This window comes from Nerophis ophidion, linkage group LG17 (genome assembly GCF_033978795.1).
Source record: "Nerophis ophidion isolate RoL-2023_Sa linkage group LG17, RoL_Noph_v1.0, whole genome shotgun sequence".
Classification (NCBI taxonomy): domain Eukaryota; kingdom Metazoa; phylum Chordata; class Actinopteri; order Syngnathiformes; family Syngnathidae; genus Nerophis; species Nerophis ophidion.
Window position 1 is genome coordinate 38,828,200 of NC_084627.1, and position 19,226 is coordinate 38,847,425.

Below are 19,226 nucleotides of genomic sequence, written 5' to 3' on the forward strand. Positions count from 1 at the left end.
CATAGTAGAGCTTTAACTTGCACTTACAGATGTACCGACAAACTGTATTTAGTGACAGTGGTCTTCTGAAGTGTTCTTAAGCCCATGTGGTGATATCCTTTAGAGATTGATGTCGGTTTTTTAAACAGTGCCGTTTGAGGTCATTCAATGTTGGTTTCCGGCCATGCCGCTTACGTGTGGTGATTTCTCCAGATTTTCTGAAACTTTTGAAGATATCATGGACCGCAGATGTTGAAATCCCTAAATTTCTTGCAATTGCACTTTGACAAACGTCGTTCTTAAACTGTTTGACTATTTACTCACGCAGTTGTGGACAAAAGGGTGTACCTCGCCCCATCCTTTCTTGTGAAAGACTGAGCATTTTTTGGGAAGCTGTTTTTATACCCAATCATGGCACCCACCTGTTCCCAATTAGCCTGCACACCTGTGGGATGTTCCAAATAAGTGTTTGATGAGCATTCCTCAACTTTATCAGTGTTTATCGTAATTTTTCCCAATTTCTTTGTCATGTGTTGCTTGCAACAAATTCTAAAGTTAATGATTATTTGCACAAAAAAAATAAAAAATAAAATGTTTATCAGTTTGAAGATCAAATATGTTGTCTTTGTAGCATATTCAACTGAATATGGGTTGAAAATGATATGCAAATCATTGTATTCCGTTTATATTTACATCTAACACAATTTCCCAACTCATATGGAAACAGGGTTTGTAGATATAGATTTGACTTGTTCTTTCCAATACAACTGTCAGCTTAGCAACCAAGTTGAACTTGGCAGCCAGGACACAGACGATACAAAACGACAACAATCAATGGTGCTTTTTTTTTTTTTGAGTGAGTGATGCAATCTTCAGTAATGCACAGCAGCCACTTCCATAACCATACTTCTTTATTCAAGGATTTATACTCATACAAAATCTTCGGGTGAAGTAAACGACCGCCGGGAGACCGTCGAGTAGCAGATCAGGCAGCGAGGGATCGAGACACTTTTGAACCACTGTGCAAGAACATGTGTAGGTTTTGTAGGAGCAGGTTCCGTGAGCGTTGTTCCACTTCACCTTGTTTACACTCTGGCTGTGTAGTGCATTTGAAATTAAAAACAAACAAACAAGGGTTGACAGGTAACAATGCTTTTTTTTTTTTTTTTTGCACATGCACATTTGTAGTGAGAACATGCAAAGAGTGAATAACTTTGGCACCCTGTTCAAGGTATTGATTTTTCAATCGTCTTAAAGGGGAACATTATCACAATTTCAGAAGGGTTCAAACCAATAAAAATCAGTTTCCAGTGGCTTATTTTATTTTTCGAAGTTTTTTTCAAAATTTTACCCATCATGGAATAGCCCGAAAAAAGACTTTAAAGTGCCTGATTTTCGCTATCTGTAAATCCACCCGTCCATTTTCCTGTGACGTCACATAGTGATGCCAATAGAAACAAACATGTCGGATAGCCCAGCAAGATATAGCGACGTTAGCTCGGATTCACACACGGATTTCAACGGCTTAAGCGATTCAACAGATTACGCATGTATTGAAACGGATGGTTGGAGTGTAGAGGCAGATAGCGAAAATGAAATTGAAGAAGAAACTGAAACTATTGAGCAAATAGCAACTGAAGCTATTCGGCGATTGCCTTCTAACCCACGATTGCATCTTTTGACCATACCACTGGAGCAACTTAAATCCGTCGATTGGTAAGTGTTTGTTTGGCATTAAATGTGGGTGGAAGGAAAGGCTGGATGCAAATATAGCTAGAAATGTAAATACAGCTAACCTAAATAGCATGTTAGCATTTATTAGCTGGCAGTCATGCCGCGACCAAATATGTCTGATTAGCACATACGTCAATAATATCAACAAAACTCACCTTTGTGATTTCGTTGACTTTATCATTGGAAATGCATCTGCAGGATATCCACACATTCTTGCCATCTCTGTGCCATGTCTGTCATAGCATCGTTGGTAAAATGTGCAGACCAAACAAGGGACTTTCGCATCTTTTGACACTGGTGCAACTTAAATCCATCGATTGGTATGTGTTTGTTTGGCATTAAATGTGGGTGGAGGGAAAGGCTGGATGCAAATATAGCTAGAAATGTAAATACAGCTAGCCTAAATAGCATGTTAGCATCGATTAGCTGGCAGTCATGCCGCGACCAAATATGTCTGATTAGCACATACGTCAATAACATCAACAAAACTGGCCTTTGTGATTTCGTTGACTTTATCGTTGGAAATGAGTCTGCTTTGAGTGTCGCAGGATATCCTCACGTTGTTGCCATCTCTGTGCCATGTCTGTCATAGCATCGTTTGTAAAATGTGCAGACCAAACGAGGGACTTTGGCATCTTTTGACACTGGTGCAACTTAAATCCGTCGATTGGTATGTGTTTGTTTGGCATTAAATGTGGGTGGAGGGAAAGGCTGGATGCAAATATAGCTAGAAATGTAAATACAGCTAGCCTAAATAGCATGTTAGCATCGATTAGCTGGCAGTCATGCCGCGACCAAATATGTCTGATTAGCACATACGTCAATAACATCAACAAAACTGGCCTTTGTGATTTCGTTGACTTTATCGTTGGAAATGAGTCTGCTTTGAGTGTCGCAGGATATCCTCACGTTGTTGCCATCTCTGTGCCATGTCTGTCATAGCATCGTTTGTAAAATGTGCAGACCAAACGAGGGACTTTGGCATCTTTTGACACTGGTGCAACTTAAATCCGTCGATTGGTATGTGTTTGTTTGGCATTAAATGTGGGTGGAGGGAAAGGCTGGATGCAAATATAGCTACAAATGTAAATACAGCTAGCCTAAATAGCATGTTAGCATCGATTAGCTGGCAGTCATGCCGCGACCAAATATGTCTGATTAGCACATACATCAATAACATCAACAAAACTCGCCTTTGTGATTTCGTTGACTTTATCGTTGGAAATGAGTCTGCTTTGAGTGGCGCAGGATATCCACACGTTCTTGCCATCTCTGTGCCATGTCTGTCATAGCATCGTTGGTAAAATGTCCAGACCAAACGAGGGACTTTCGCATCTTTTGACACTGGTGCAACTTAAATCCGTCGATTGGTATGTGTTTGTTTGGCATTAAATGTGACTGGAGGGAAAGGCTGGATGCAAATATAGCTACAAATGAGGCATAACAATGCAACATGTACATACAGCTAGCCTTAATAGCATGTTAGCATCAATTAGCATGCCATGCTAATCGATGCCCAGTCCACGTAAATCAACTTGAATCCGTCCCTGATTGTGTTGTTACACCCTCGGACAACACACCAACGAGGTAAGACGCTCGTTAAACGCCGTATATTGCAGCCGTGCTACATATACCGTATTTCCTTAAATAGCCGCCAGGTATATCAATCAATAAATCAATGTTTACTTATATAGTATGCGCATACTTGCCAACCCTCCCTGATTTTCCGGGAGACTTCCGAAATTCAGCGCCTCTCCCGAAAACCTCCCAGAAGAAATTTTCTCCCGAAAATGTCCCGAAATTCAGGAGAGCTGGGGGCCACGCCCCCTCCAGCTCCATGCAGACTTGAGTGAGGACAGCCTGTTTTCACGCCCGCTTTCCAAGTATATAATCAGCTTGCCTGCCCACTCATGTTACAACATCTACGGATTTTACACGAGGACACGAAGTAGAAGAACGAGGAAGTTACAGCCATGGCGACGCCGTCTGTAATAGAGTGATTCTATGTTGTCTGTCGCCATCTCCTGGTGAATGTTGGCTATAGCGTTATGGGGTTGTTTTTTGATTGGCCAACGATTTATGTTGTGTTGCGCACCTGACAGCAAGTGACTCTTGCCAGTACGCAAATGGCAGAACAAAGGTTACTCAAATAGTGAAAGGTAAGTGTTGTTGCTTTTTGTTAATAACCAGCAAGCACAGTACAGTTAAAAGAACAACTGTGTTTTTATTAAAGTGTATTTGATACGTGCTGTCTGAAAGTCAACTATTTCTTTCATTTATATATGTAATAAAATATATAGCTAGAATTTACTGAAAGTCAAGTATTTCATATTTCATACATATATATATATATATATATATATATATATTTAAAATATATATGAAATACTGGAGTTGGTGAATTATACTCCCCACTTAACTACGCCCCCCGCCCCAACCACGCCTCCAACCACATCGACCCCCCCCCCCACTTCCCGAAATCAGAGGTCTCAAGGTTGGCAAGTATGAGTATGCGCCTGCCTATAATTACTGCCCGGTCAAACTCGTTTCGCAAAATATTACTTTTATTAGCGCATGTCTAGAATTTCCGCTGGGTCAAACTCGTTTCGCAAAATAATTAGCATATGCCTAGAATTTCCACCGGGTCAAACTCGTCACGTCATCATTTTCAAAAGGGACGAGGCTGATTTCAATAATTTGAAATCGCATAAAAGGAAGAAGATTAAGAGCTATTCAATAGGATTCAAGGTCCAAGCTATTGAATATGCTAAAAAGAACTGTAAGCAGCTATGTTTTATTAATATACCGTAGCTGCGTGTGTCAAATATGAGTCATTAAATCAATCAATCAATCAATGTTTACTTATATAGCCCTAAATCACTAGTGTCTCAAAGGGCTGCACAAACCACCACGACATCCTCGGTAGGCCCACATAAGGGCAAGGAAAACTCACACCCAGTGGGACATCGGTGACAATAATGACCCAGTGGGACGTCGGTGACAATGATGACTATGAGAACCTTAGAGAGGAGGAAAGCAATGGATGTCGAGCGGGTCTAACATGATACTGTGAAAGTTCAATCCACAATGGATCCAACACAGTCGCGAGAGTCCAGTCCAAAGCGGATCCAACACAGCAGCGAGAGTCCCGTTCACAGCGGAGCCAGCAGGAAACCATCCCAAGCGGAGGCGGATCAGCATCGCAGAGATGTCCCCAGCCGATACACAGGCAAGCAGTACATGGCCACCGGAAAAATGACTCCCGCCTCCTGGTGGTAGAGGGCGCTAGTGAGCCTTCTTGCAACTACTCGGCTGCAGAGGAAGTGACAACAAGCAGCAAGAGTGAGCAGCGATCGTTTATTTTCTCCTCTCGCTTGCACTTTTAACATGGAAGATTACATATCTAAAATAAAACAGTTTTCTAAACTGGACTTTCAATCGAAGCAGGAGGTAATAAAGGAAGATCTCCATTTAGACAGAGAGACTTTTAAAACTGAAGAAAGATAAGGAAGACTTCTATAAACAAGTTATCGATGCTTTTGATCAGAAGGAGCTGCGAATGGACTTCATTTATAAGTAAAGGCAAGACCATAATAACGTTTTTTTCATGATGGTATCCTTACATAACACTCAAATATATAAGCGCAGGCCTAAATTTACCGCATGCCTTTGGTAAGCGCCGGAGTGAGAAGAGGTTTTAAATTAATTAGTACCCCGGCGGCAATTCAAGGAAATACGGTAGTAGCTACACAATAAACACAGTGGAACCCGTTTAAGTTGACAACCCGACTTGGAGCATGTTTTGGTACATGCGCAATTTGTTTATGAAACAAAAAAAAACAAAATTAAATGTTTGTAATCTGTAAATTGCTAAAAAGGGGATGACTGGAAAAGTCAAGTCGCCAAAGAAGATCTTTGGGTCCTCCGGTGAAGCTTGGAAGGTAAGTTCTGTGAAAGTTCCCTTCTGGTTTAAGGACTTCCAGAAGTGAGAGCACTAGAACTGGGTGTAGTACGCACCAATGGGGCCAATTATTTTCAATGTGTTTTTATTTTGTGCTTGTTTTAATCCTTTTGTATGCATTTGACACTTTTCTTGAAAAACAATTCTAACCAGGGAAGAGGGTTGCACAATTAGTCTTATGTACTTGACCTATGTTAAGTCAAGTCAAAGTCAAAGTCCTGTGCGTGGAATCTTTTAAAGTTGGGGAGACCGGTGCACAGACACAGATATTTCTAAGACTTATATAATAAAGTTTAGATTTTGATTGAACATCTAGATTAAGCAATACACATTTGGATTTACATTTAGATTTGTATTTAACTTATAGTTTTTTTTAACTTAAATTTAACATTTAGATTTAAATTTAACATACTGATTGGATTTACATTGAGATTTGGATTCAACATTTTGATTTGGATTTTCCTTTTCCTTTTAGATTCAACATTTTCATTTTGGATTTGGATTTAACATTATGATTTATGTTTACATTCAACATTTATATTTAAGTTTAGATTTTGATTGAACATTTAGATTTAGCATTAAGGCTTTAATCTCAAGTTTAGATTTAGCATTTGATTAACAAGTAAGATTTAACATTTAGATTTGGATTAACATTCAGATTTGTATTTAACACTTTTTTTTTATTTACGTTAAACATTTAGATATCAAATTAACATCTTGATTTAGCATTTACATTTTGCTTTGGATTTACATTTAGATTTGTATCTAAAATATTTTTAACTTAAATTTAACATTTAGATTCAAATTTACCATTTTTATTTCCATTAAGCTTGGGATTTACATTGAGATTTGGATTCAACATTTTTATTTAGGATTCGGATTTAACATTATGATTTTTATTTAGATTCAACATTTACATGCATCATTTAGATTTTGCATTCATATTTAGTTTTATAATTTAGATTATTATTTAACATTTCCATTTGAATTTAGCATATAGATTTAGATTGAACATGTAGATTTGTATTTATAAGATTTATATTTAAGGTTAGATTTTGCTTGAACATTTAGATTTAGTGTTAAAGCTGGAATGGTGTCAGGTTTAGATTTAGAATTTAGATTTAACATATGTATACATACCATTCAAATTTAACATTTAGATTTACCATCTGGAAGGGTTGTCGACCTATACGTGTTCCAGTGTGAAGGCGGTCTAGGACACTAGTTTATCAAACTAATCAAGTCAGTTTGTCTGTGTCAGAATATTTGTATCTAAGTTATCACAAAACTGTGTGCTACATTGACTTCAGCTCGCCCTGCGAGAAGACAAAAGCTGTCTTTCATCCTACCAAGCAAAACTCTACTGTGTAGGATGGGGAGCGACATGAGGGTGTCGGTTTCTTTGATGTATGGTAATCCACAGGAAGATTTTGTCTTTACCCGAGATCTACAAAGCGCAAAGAAGGAAGGGCCGGACCTCCCTCCGGGCACCTTTTCTTTTAACTGTTTTGTGACCGAGGGCATTGGCTGTTTACGACCTCCTTCCCTTAGAAACAGCTGTTCCCATGTAATCAGGGAAAGTCCAAATAAATATTTCGTGAGCGCGTGGGAGGACAGTGTCTACGCGTTTCTTCTCAATTCAGCCAAAATTAATTGTGTCTGTTTAATTCCTTGCTTCTTGTCTTGTTTAATAGATATCATCAGTGTTTAAACCTGACAGTCTGTGATAGCAGTTTGGTCACAACTGTTTGCAAAACAAGTTAGTATTCATGGAGGGATTTTGGAAAACGGTCAAAATGTCCCATCATGCACCACACAGCGTCCAAAACAAATGAGTCAATCTTAGGAAAGTGTGTTGGATGCTAATAATAACATTAATAACGGCATCATGACAAGTCTCAGCCTGAGGTCAGAAAATGACGATAAAGCACTGGAGTCAAAAGCCAAACATGATAAGCTTGAGCCAGAACTTCATGCAGACATTTTGAAGTCCACTTCCAGGGGTGTAAAGTGATACTGGTGATGATTTAACAGTCAGACTGATACACAAACATGACTTGTGTGTGTGTGTGTGTGTGTTGGCTCACGAGAGAAACTTGGCGCTCGTCGTGAATGTTCCCCCTTGGGTGCTAACTCTAGAACAAGGTCTAGAATGTGTAAAGGATAAAAGCCAGACGGAAAAACCCGTAGAAGACTTTTCATGCATGTTATATATTCACACTTCAGTGACACGAAAGCAGACACAACTATCATTTTGGTGGAAACGTATCACGGTTCTGGAAATGGGAGCTTTGTTTTGGGTGTGCACCCATGCACACCATAACCCGGAGCTCCACAAGCAAAAAAGAAGTAATGCCCTCTACAACATTGATTCATATTTTGGGTGTTATATCTCAAATTTACCCAGTAATTCAAAATAAATGCATATTTCTTGAAAGAATACATCAACATTGCTTAGGAACTTGCGATACCCACCGTCACTGACCAATTTACTGAGCTGCCCAATCCGTCAGCGCATGCCACTTGACGGATTGATCGACTGATAACCTGATACGTAGTAGTACCTCAATTTAGGAGATTAATTGGTTCTGTGACAGAGATATTAACCCCAAACACTCCCTTCCCACGCTTGGAAAAACCTTATATACGTATTAATATCAATCTTTACAGTAGCTACAAGCTAATGCTAGCAAGTCAGATGGGATGTGTTGGTCGGATGATACAGGTTCACTGTGACATTTGCCACAGCAACTAATGGCTGGGATCAGCTGAGGGAGTTTAGGGCCCCCCCCCCACAAAAAAACCTCAACAACACCCGCCCGCCTCCAAAAAGAAAAAAAAATCATGATTTCACTCAACAGAACAGCAACATAGATAGCTGGGATCATCCCGGGGCTGAGGGACTTCGGGGGGGTCCCCCACAAAAAAAACTCAACAACACTCGCCCGCCTCCAAAAAAAAAAAAAACACATTAAAAAAAAAAAAAAAAATCATGATTTTACTCAACATAGCAAACGTATAAAAAAAAATATCATCTGTTCTAATAGTAATTTTGTTCATGAATAGTGTAATAGAGGCTCCCAGGAAAAAAACCCCGACACAGGCGAGAAAGAGAGTACACGGTCTCTAAACAAAGCTTAGCAGTCTGTGATTGACAGCTGTGAACACTAATCATCGCATTGGGTCGGGGCCCGTGGGCTTCAGCCAATGTAAGCCCCTGGCTTTGATGCTGATAACTCAAATCGTGCATACCAATTAGCCAAGAGACTACCTGCTTAAAAACACTCTTAAGTTGAGGTACCACTGCGATCCAAAACTACATTGTCAAATTCAAAAATAAAGTTTATCCATCCACATTGTTTCTTTGAATTGACATATTTACAATTGCTTTTCATATTCATAATTGAAGTGCTCCATATTTCATTCATTGTTATTGTGTGAATGCTCCAAGGCATTCACACATATGGTTTTTCTACACCAAAATTCATCTATTTATTCAACTTATACTTCTTCTCCAGAGTTTGGAGCTCTCTACCTTCCACATTTTTCACCCGATTCAAACCGTTCCAACCTCAAACTGTTCAGCCTATTCGGGAATGGCGGGCTTTCCCTTGACAAATTTCAAAAATTACCAGACTTCGCAGAATTCCAGGTTTTCCAGGACATTTTTCCCCATTCAAAATTGAACTGGCCATTTTTCATACTTCCACCATTTCCACATTTTTCAACCAATTCAAACCATCAACTTATTCCACCTTAATGGAAATTAAACAACCATTTTTTTCCAATTTCCCAAAAATTCCAGGATTTTACAAAATTCCTGGTTTTCCAAAGTCCTATTTTCAACCTTTTTTCTAGCGGCTACTCTTTCCACATTTTTCAACGCATTTCAACCATTCTACAGTCAAAAATTCCTCTTAATCAGGAGAAAAAACAAAGTTGTTTTTTTAACTGGAAAAATTCCCGGTTTTCCCGAAATTCCTTTAGTATTATTTCTCAATTCAACATGTTAATAGTTCATTATTTCTCAACCGATTTGAAAAATTCCAACACCAACCATTTCAACTCAACTTAAGTTTTTTCCAAGTTCCAAAAACTTCGAGGATTTTTAGAATTCCTAGTTTTCCAAAGTCCAAATTCCACCCTTTTTTCTGTCGACTACTCCGGGGTTCTACCGTCAAAACATTCCTCTTAATCAGTACTAAAAGCTATGTCGTTTTTTTTAACTGGAAACATTCCCGGTCTTCCCAAAATTCCAGGAATTCCGTAATACCATTTCTCAAATCAACATGTTACTATTTCAACATTTCTCGACCGATTTGGAAAAGTCCAACACTAACCATTTCAACACAATTTTAATTATTTTCCAAGTTCCGAAAAATTCCAGGATTTTCCAGAATTCCTAGTTTTCCAAAGCCCTATCTCCACCCTTTTATTTCCGTCGACTACTCCTTCCACATTTTTCAACGCATTTCAACCGTTGTGCCGTAAAATTCCCGGTTTTCCCCAAATTCCGTAATACCATTTTTCAAATCGACATGTTACTACTTTAACTTTTCTCGACCGATTTGAAAAATTCCAACACCAACCATTTCAACTCATTTTAAGTTTTTTCCAAGTTCCGAAAAATTCTAGGATTTTAAAGAATTCTTGGTTTTCCAAAGCCCCATTTCCACCCTTTTTTCTGGCGACTATTCTTTCCACATTTTTCAACGCATTTAAACCGTTATACCGTCAAAACATTCCTCTTAATCAGGACTAAAAACAACGTTGTTTTTTTAACTGGAAACATTCCCGGTCTTCCCAAAATTCCAGGAATTCCGTAATACCATTTCTCAAATCAACATGTTACTATTTCAACATTTCTCGACCGATTTGGAACATTCCAACACCAACCATTTCAACACAATTTTAATTATTTTCCAAGTTCCGAAAAATTCCAGGATTTTCCAGAATTCCTATTTTTCCAAAGCACTATTTCCACCCTTTTTTCCGTCAACTACTCCTTCCACATTTTTCAACGCATTTCAACCGTTGTACCGTAAAATTCCCGGTTTTCCCCAAATTCCGTAAAACCATTTTTCAAATCGACATGTTACTACATTAACTTTTCTCGACCGATTTGAAAAATTCCAACACCAACCATTTCAACACATTTTAAGTTTTTCCCAAGTTCCAAAAAATTCCAGGATTTTACAGAATTCCTGGTTTTCCAAAGCCCCATTTCCACCCTTTTTTCTGGCGACTACTCCTTCCACATTTTTCAACGCATTTAAACCGTTCCACTGTCCAAAAATTCCTCTTAATCATCACAAAAAACAAAGTTGTTTTTTGAACTGGAAAAATTCTCGGTTTTCCCGAAATTCCAGGAATTCCTTAGTATCATTTCTCAATTCAACATTTAATAGTTAATTATTTCTCATCCGATTTGAAAAATTCCAAAACCAACCATTTTAATTCAATTTAAGTTTTTTCCAAGTGCCAAAAACTTCCAGGATTTCCAGAATTCCTTGTTTTTCAAAGTCCAATTTCCAACCTTTTTTCTGTCGACTACTTCCTCCACATTCGTCAATGCATTTCAACCGTTCTACCGTTAAAACATCCTCTTAATCAGGAAAAAAAGCAACGTCGTTTTTTCAACTGGAAAAATTCCTGGTCTTCCCAAAATTCCAGGCATTCCGTAAAACTATTTCTCAAATCAACATGTTACTTTTTCAACATTTCTCGACTGATTTCAAAAATTCCAACACCAACCATTTCAACTCATTTTAAGTTTTTTCCATGTTCCGAAAAATTCCAGGATTTTTCAGAATTCTTTGTTTTCCAAAGCCCCATTTCCACCGTTTTTCTTGGCGATTACTCCTTCCACATTTTTCAACGCATTTCAACCGTTTCAGCGTCAAAACCATCTTCGTAATCAGGACAAAAAACAAAGTTGTTTTTTAATACTGGAAAAATTCTCTGTTTCCCCCAAATTCTAAGATTTCTGTAATAGCATTTCTCAACATACATGTTACTACTTCAACATTTCTCGAAAATGCTGAAAAATTCCAGCACCAATTATTTCAACTAATTATACGTTTTTTCTAAGTTCCAAAAAAATTCCAGGATTTTTCAGAATATCTGGTTTTCCAAAGCTCGATTTCCAACCTTTTTTCTGGCGACTACTCCTTCCACATTTTTAAACACATTTCAACCGTTCCACTGTCCAAACATTCCTCTTAATCAGCACAAAAAACTAAATAGTTTTTTGAACTCGGATAATTTTTCCCGAAATTCCAGGAATTCCGTAATACGATTTCTCAATTTAACATGTTACTACTTCAACATTTCTCGACCGATTGGAAACATTCCAACACCAACCATTTCAACCCTTTAAGTCTTTTTCCAAGTTAAAAAAAATTCCAGGATTTTCCAGAATATCTGGTTTTCCAAAGCCCAATTTCCACCCTTTTTTTCTGGCGACTACTCCTTCCTCATTTTTAAACAAATTTCAACCGTTCCACTGTCCAAAAATTCCTCTTAATCAACACTAAAAAATAAGTTTTTTTTCCAAATGGAATCATTTTTCCCGAAATTCCAGGAATTCCGTAATACGATTTCTCAATTCAACATGTTACTACGTCGACATTTCTCGACCGATTTGAAAAATTCCAACACCAACCATTTCAACCCTTTAAGTCTTTTTCCAAGTTAAAAAAAATTCCAGGATTTTCCAGAATATCTGGTTTTCCAAAGCCCGATTTCCGCCCTTTTTTTCTGGCGACTACTCCTTCCACATTTTTAAACACATTTCAACCGTTCCACTGTCCAAACATTCCTCTTAATCAGAACAAAACAAAGTTATTTTTTGAACTGGGATAATTTTTCCCGAAATTCCAGGAATTCCGTAATACGATTTCTCAATTCAACATGTTACTACATCAACATTTCTCGACCGATTTCAAAAATTCCAACACCAACCATTTCAACCCTTTAAGTCTTTTTCCAAGTTAATAAAAATTGCAGGATTTTCCAGAATATCTGGTTTTCCAAAGCCTGATTTCTAACCTTTTTTTTCTGGCGACTACTCCTTCCTCATTTTTAAACAAATTTCAACCGTTCCACTGTCCAAAAATTCCTCTTAATCAACACTAAAAAATAAGTTTTTTTTCCAAATGGAATCATTTTTCCCGAAATTCCAGGAATTCCGTAATACGATTTCTCAATTCAACATGTTACTACGTCGACATTTCTCGACCGATTTGAAAAATTCCAACACCAACCATTTCAACCCTTTAAGTCTTTTTCCAAGTTAAAAAAAATTCCAGGATTTTCCAGAATATCTGGTTTTCCAAAGCCCGATTTCCGCCCTTTTTTTCTGGCGACTACTCCTTCCACATTTTTAAACACATTCCAACCGTTCCACTGTCCAAACATTCCTCTTAATCAGAACAAAACAAAGTTATTTTTTGAACTGGGATAATTTTTCCCGAAATTCCAGGAATTCCGTAATACGATTTCTCAATTCAACATGTTACTACATCAACATTTCTCGACCGATTTCAAAAATTCCAACACCAACCATTTCAACCCTTTAAGTCTTTTTCCAAGTTAGTAAAAATTGCAGGATTTTCCAGAATATCTGGTTTTCCAAAGCCTGATTTCTAACCTTTTTTTTCTGGCGACTACTCCTTCCTCATTTTTAAACAAATTTCAACCGTTCCACTGTCCAAAAATTCCTCTTAATCAACACTAAAAAATAAGTTTTTTTTCCAAATGGAATCATTTTTCCCGAAATTCCAGGAATTCCGTAATACGATTTCTCAATTCAACATGTTACTACGTCAACATTTCTCGACCGATTTGAAAAATTCCAACACCAACCATTTCAACCCTTTAAGTCTTTTACCAATTTTTAAAAAATTCCAGGATTTTCTAGAATATCTGGTTTTCCAAAGCCTGATTTTCCAACCTTTTTTTCTGGCGACTACTCCTTCCACATTTTTAAACACATTTCAACCGTTCCACTGTCCAAACATTCCTCTTAATCAGCACAAAAAACAAAGTTGTTTTTTCAAATGGAATCATTTTTCCCGAAATTCCAGGATTTCCGTAATACGATTTCTCAAATCAACATGTTGTTACTACAACATTTCTCGACCGATTTGAAAAATTCCAACACCAACCATTTCAACCCTTTAAGTCTTTTTCCAAGTTTAAAAACATTCCAGGATTTTCCACAATATTTGGTTTTCCAAAGCCCGATTTCCACCCTTTTTTGGCGACTAATCCTTTCACATTTTTAAACACATTTCAACCGTTCCACTGTCCAAAAATTCCTCTTAATCAACACAAAAAACTAAGTTTTTTTTTCAAATGGAATCATTTTTCCCGAAATTCCAGGAATTCCATAATACGATTTCTCAATTCAACATGTTACTACTTCAACATTTCTCGACCGATTTGAAAAATTCCAACACCAACCATTTCAACCCTTCAAGTCTTTTTCCACGTTAACAAAAAATTCCAGAATGCTCCAGAATACCTGGTTTTCCAAAGCCCTTTTTCCTCCCTTTTTTCCTGACAACTACTCCTTCTACATTTTTAAACATATTTCAACTGTTCCACTGTCCAAACATTCCTCCTAATCAACACAAAAAACTTTTTTTTTTCTAATGGAAAAAATGTTCCCGAAATTCCAGGAATTCCGTAATACGATTTCTCAATTCAACATGTTACTACATCAACATTTCTCGACAGATTTGAAAAATTCTAACACCAACAAATTCAACTCATTCAGACCATTTAAGTTTTTGCAATTTTCCCAAAAAATCCTGCTTTTCCCATTGAAATAAATGGCTATCATTCTTCAAAGTTCCCCAACTCCCACATTTTCCATCTGATTCAAACGGTTCCAACTTTTAAATATTCAGCCTGTTTGGGAATTGTGTTCTCTACTATTCCAGGATTTCAGTTCAACTCCAGCATTGGAGCATTCACACATAATTCCTTCAGGAATAGCCTCATCTTGTTTTTTTGGAATATTTGTTGAAGACTCAATGTTGCGAAACTGTAAAGTCGCAGATGCGGATCAGGCAGCTCCTTAAACCAAGCGGTGACGATCACTTCTTTTTCTCACGATGCGATGCAGATATTTTCAAAAATGGCACTTGTCTCCTTTCGTCAACTCTTTCCTACCAACGGACGGCAGTGTGTTCGAAGAAAAAGGCAAATGCTGAGCACACACCCTTCAGTCAAATGTACACATATCATTTTTGGATGTCCAAGACTCTCGGCATGCACTACAATTCTGACTTTGCATTTTCCATTTTGGATTACAACTACAAGATTCAGAATATAAAAAATATTTTTTGTTCTTTTTTTTTTTTTTTTTTGAGTCGAAACTGGTTTTTACGTTGTCTGTTTTCTCTCCGACGTGTACGTACTGACATGCTATTGACTGTTGGGCACAGTCCGACCCACGCAGCGGGATGACACACATCTTGTAAAACGAGGCACTTAGTAATCGGCCACATGTTTGTTGTAAAAGTCGTCCGTGTCCCTTCTGGCTGGGACCGAGAATCGGTCAAAAAACGTGACTCCTCGGTTTCTGTTCGTTGGAGCCGTTAATGGTTGTGTTCATCGGGTGCGATGGCAGGAAAGTTCCAAGACATAAAATAATCAGCCTAGGATGAAGGAGACCTTTTTTCGTACAAATTACATTAAAATCCGAAGTTTTTGATCCTCTGCTGAGTTAGTGACTTTACATCCTTACGAATAATATATGAACAGTTAAGAGAAATAAGGCACGCATTGTTGGCCGATCCATTTCCGTGAAACAATTTTTCTACCATTTCCCTTCAACCTAGTTGAAACTTGGAATCGTAGTGAAAAAAAAAATCCTAAATCCAGACGTCGATCTGGATCGTCCCCAAAATGGAATCGCATGTTCCTTATTCCATTTCAGACATTTCCTGAAAGTTTCATTAAAAACACGTTGAGTTATGTTGCTAACGTCTATAACAGATTGAAAGAAATGGAGTGAAGCCTCTTATTGGTCATCCACTCTCTTTGTCTCTGTGGGTGGAGGCGGGAATACTAACATACACACAGAGAGACGTTCATACTATATTGCCAAAAATATTTAGCCACCCATGCAAATGATGAGAATCAGGTGTCCTAATCACTATAAAATCAAGCGCTCATAAATGGAGACTGTTTCTACAAACATTTGTGAAAGAATGGGCCGCTCTCAGTGATTTCCAGCGTGGAACTGTCATAGGATGCCACCTGTGCAACGAATCCAGTCGTGAAATTTCCTCGCTCCTAAATATTCCAAAGTCAACGTTATCATAAGAAAAGTGAAGAGTTTGGGAACAACAGCAACTCAGCCACCATGTGGTAGGCCACATAAACTGACAGAGAGGGGTCAACGGATGCTGAAGCAGATAGTGCAAAGACTTTCTGCACAGTCAGTTGCTACAGAGCTCCAAACTTCCTGTGACTTTCCAAATAGCCCACGTACAGTATGCAGTGAGCTTCACGGAATGGAGTTTCCATGGCCGAGCAGCTGAATCTAAGCCATGCATCACCAAGTCCAATGCAAAGCGTGGGATGCAGTGGTGTAAAGCACGTCGCCACTGGACTCTAGAGCAGTGGAGACGCCTTCTCTGGAGTCATGAATCACGTTTTTCCATCCGGCAATCTGATGGACCAGTCTGGGTTTGGATGTTGCCAGGAGAACGCTACATTTGGGACTGCATTGTGAAATTGGTGGAAGAGGAATTATGGTGTGGGGTTGTTTTTCAGGAGTTGGGCTTGGCCATTTAGTTCCAGTGAAAGGAACTTTGAATTCTCCAGGACACCAAAACATTTTGGACAATTAATGCTCCCAACCTTGTGGGAACAGTTTGGAGCGCACCAGTGCAAGGTCCATAAAAACATGGATGACAGAGTCTGGTGCGGATGAACTTGACTGGCCCGCACAGAGTCCTGACCTGAACCCGACAGAACACCTTTTGGGATGAATTAGAACGGAGACTGAGTGCCAGGCCCTGAATTGTGCCGAGTGTGAAATTTGGTGGAGGAGGAATTATGTTGTTTTTTGTTTTTTTTTCAGGAGTTGCGTTTGGCTCCTTAGTTTTAGTGAAAGGGACTTTGAACGCTCCAGGATACCAAAACATTTTTGACAATTCCATGGGATGGCACTTCAAGTTCATATATGAGTAAAGGCAGGTGGCCAAATACTTTTGGCAATATAGTGTATGTCAGGGACAACTTAAGCAGACACTTTTTCAGTCGACATAAACAGGAACGACTCAAACTTGACTTAGAAATCCTAGACTGTTTGTTTGTAAATGTACTAATCCAGCAGGGGATCAAATTCGCGTCTCCCTATTATATTATTTGGGCATTCTGTGGGGGTCTACAACGACTTTTCAAACAGGATCTAAAGATCTTAAGTCTCCTCCAACACTACCAGACAACAATACTGGAGGGTCTTCATTGTGCCATCAGTGCAAATTCAGCCAAGCTTCCTGTTTGCCAATAACTGATGAATGAGGAGAGTAACACTTGGACACTGGAATGAATCTGAAGCCTCTTCAGCACTTTGAACCGGCTTTTTTCCGACTTCCTTCCCGTGTCGGCCTCTGACCAGCTCACGCGGACTGAGCCGAGCGGCGCCGTTGAGCTGCTCCCTCATCAGTGGATAGGAAAAAAAAAACCTGTCTTCCATCCCAGCATGTTAGCACCAGTCCTCCTCCTCCCGCTCCCTGAGGCTTCCTGTTCCTCTGTCGTTCGAGGCGGCGTTGACCCCGAAGGTGAAGTGGTAGCCGTTGGGTACGTCAGCGCGGCCTTGTGTGGCCGCCGCTGTAACAGGCACAGCAGCGCTCTCGTTGGAAGCGGCGGCTCTGGCTGAGTGTGACAACAGTTGACTGCTAACGGCGTCCTGGAAGTCATCGGTTTCTTCATAGAGCGCTTGGTGAGAAGTTCCCTGCGGCTGCAGGTTTAAATCGGGGTCGGAGCCGATGCAGGTGACCTGTACCGGGGACGGGTCATTGTCCCCGTGCAAGCGCTCGTGTTCTGAAAGGCCACGGCTGACACGAGTCTGGGAAACCATAGCGCTGCTGGCAGCTGACGGCAGAGGGGCGGAGTGGGCGGTCTTGTAGGCCACGGCGGGACGAGGGGTCAGGGGGGTCTGGGGGAGCTGCCTGCGACCGCGGCCTGGCGTGCTTGAACCAGAGGGTGCAGGCTTACCTCCGGTGCTACCATGCTGTCAAAACAAAATACCAAATATTAGTAGAGGTTAAAGTAACACCAGTGACAAAAAGCAACATTTAATGCAGTAAGAACAACACTTTAAAGCAAAGGTCACGTAGGTACAAACCCCATTTCCATATGAGTTGGGAAATTGTGTTAGATGTAAATATAAACGGAATACAATGATTTGCAAATCCTTTTCAACCCATATTCAATTGAATGCACTAAAAAGACAAACTCATAAACTTTTTTTTTTTTTTTGCAAACAATAATTAACTTAGAATTTCATGGCTGCAACACGTGTCAAAGTAGTTGGGAAAGGGCATGTTCACCACTGTGTTACATCACCTTTTCTTTTAACAACACTCAATAAACGTTTGGGAACTGAGGAAACTAATTGTTGAAGCTTTGAAAGTGGAATTCTTTCCCATTCTTGTTTTATGTACAGCTTCAGTCATTCAACAGTCTGGAGTCGCCGCTGTCGTATTTTACGCTTGATATAGCGCCACACACTTTCAATGGGAGACAGATCTGGACTGCAGGCGGGCCAGGAAAGTACCCACACTCTTTTTTTTACGAAGCCACGCTGTTGTAACACGTGCTGAATGTGACTTGGCATTGTCTTGCTGAAATAAGCAAGGGCGTCCATGAAAAAGATGGCAGCATATGTTTGAACATTGGTTCGATAACAGTCTGGATGGTTCGCTTCACCTTTGTTCCGGATGACACGATGTCAAATATTCCCAGAAAAAAATTGAAATGTGAACTCGCGGACCACAGAACACTTTTCCACTTTGAATCAGTTCATCTTAGATGATCTTGGCCCCAGAGAAGCCGGCGGCGTTTCTGGATGTTGTTGATAAATGACTTTCGCTTTGCATAGTAGAGCTTTAACTTGCACTTACAGATGTAGCGTCGAACTGTATTTAGTGACAGTGGTTTTATGAAGTGTTTCGGAGCCCATGTGGTGATATCACTTAGAGATTGATGTCGGTTTTTGCTACAGTGCCGTCTGAGTGATCGAAGGTCACGGTCATTCAATGTTGGTTTCCGGCCATGGAGTGATTTCTCCAGATTCTCTGAACCTTTTGATGATATTATGGACCGTAGATGTTGAAATCCGTACATTTCTTGCAATTGCACTTTGAGAAACGTTGTTCTGAAACTGTTTGACTATTTGCTCACACAGTTGTGGACAAAGGGGTGTACCTCACCCCATCCTTTTTTGTCTAAGACTGAGTGCTTTTTGGGGAGCTGTTTTTATACCCAATCATGTCACGAACCTGTTCCCAATTAGCCTGCACACCCG

At 39.3% G+C, this 19,226-nt stretch overlaps 1 protein-coding gene across 1 annotated transcript in view; it reads right to left on the reverse strand.

Moving 5' to 3' along the window:
* Positions 1-5,051: 5,051 nt before the first annotated feature.
* The window catches only part of LOC133536415 (voltage-dependent N-type calcium channel subunit alpha-1B-like), a 446,201-nt gene continuing 432,026 nt past the window's right edge, over positions 5,052-19,226 (reverse strand). Inside the window, exon 48 of the mRNA XM_061876915.1 lies at positions 5,052-17,930. Coding sequence (XP_061732899.1) covers positions 17,403-17,930 — 528 coding nt within the window. The 3' untranslated portion in view covers positions 5,052-17,402. The remainder of the gene's footprint in view (positions 17,931-19,226) is intronic.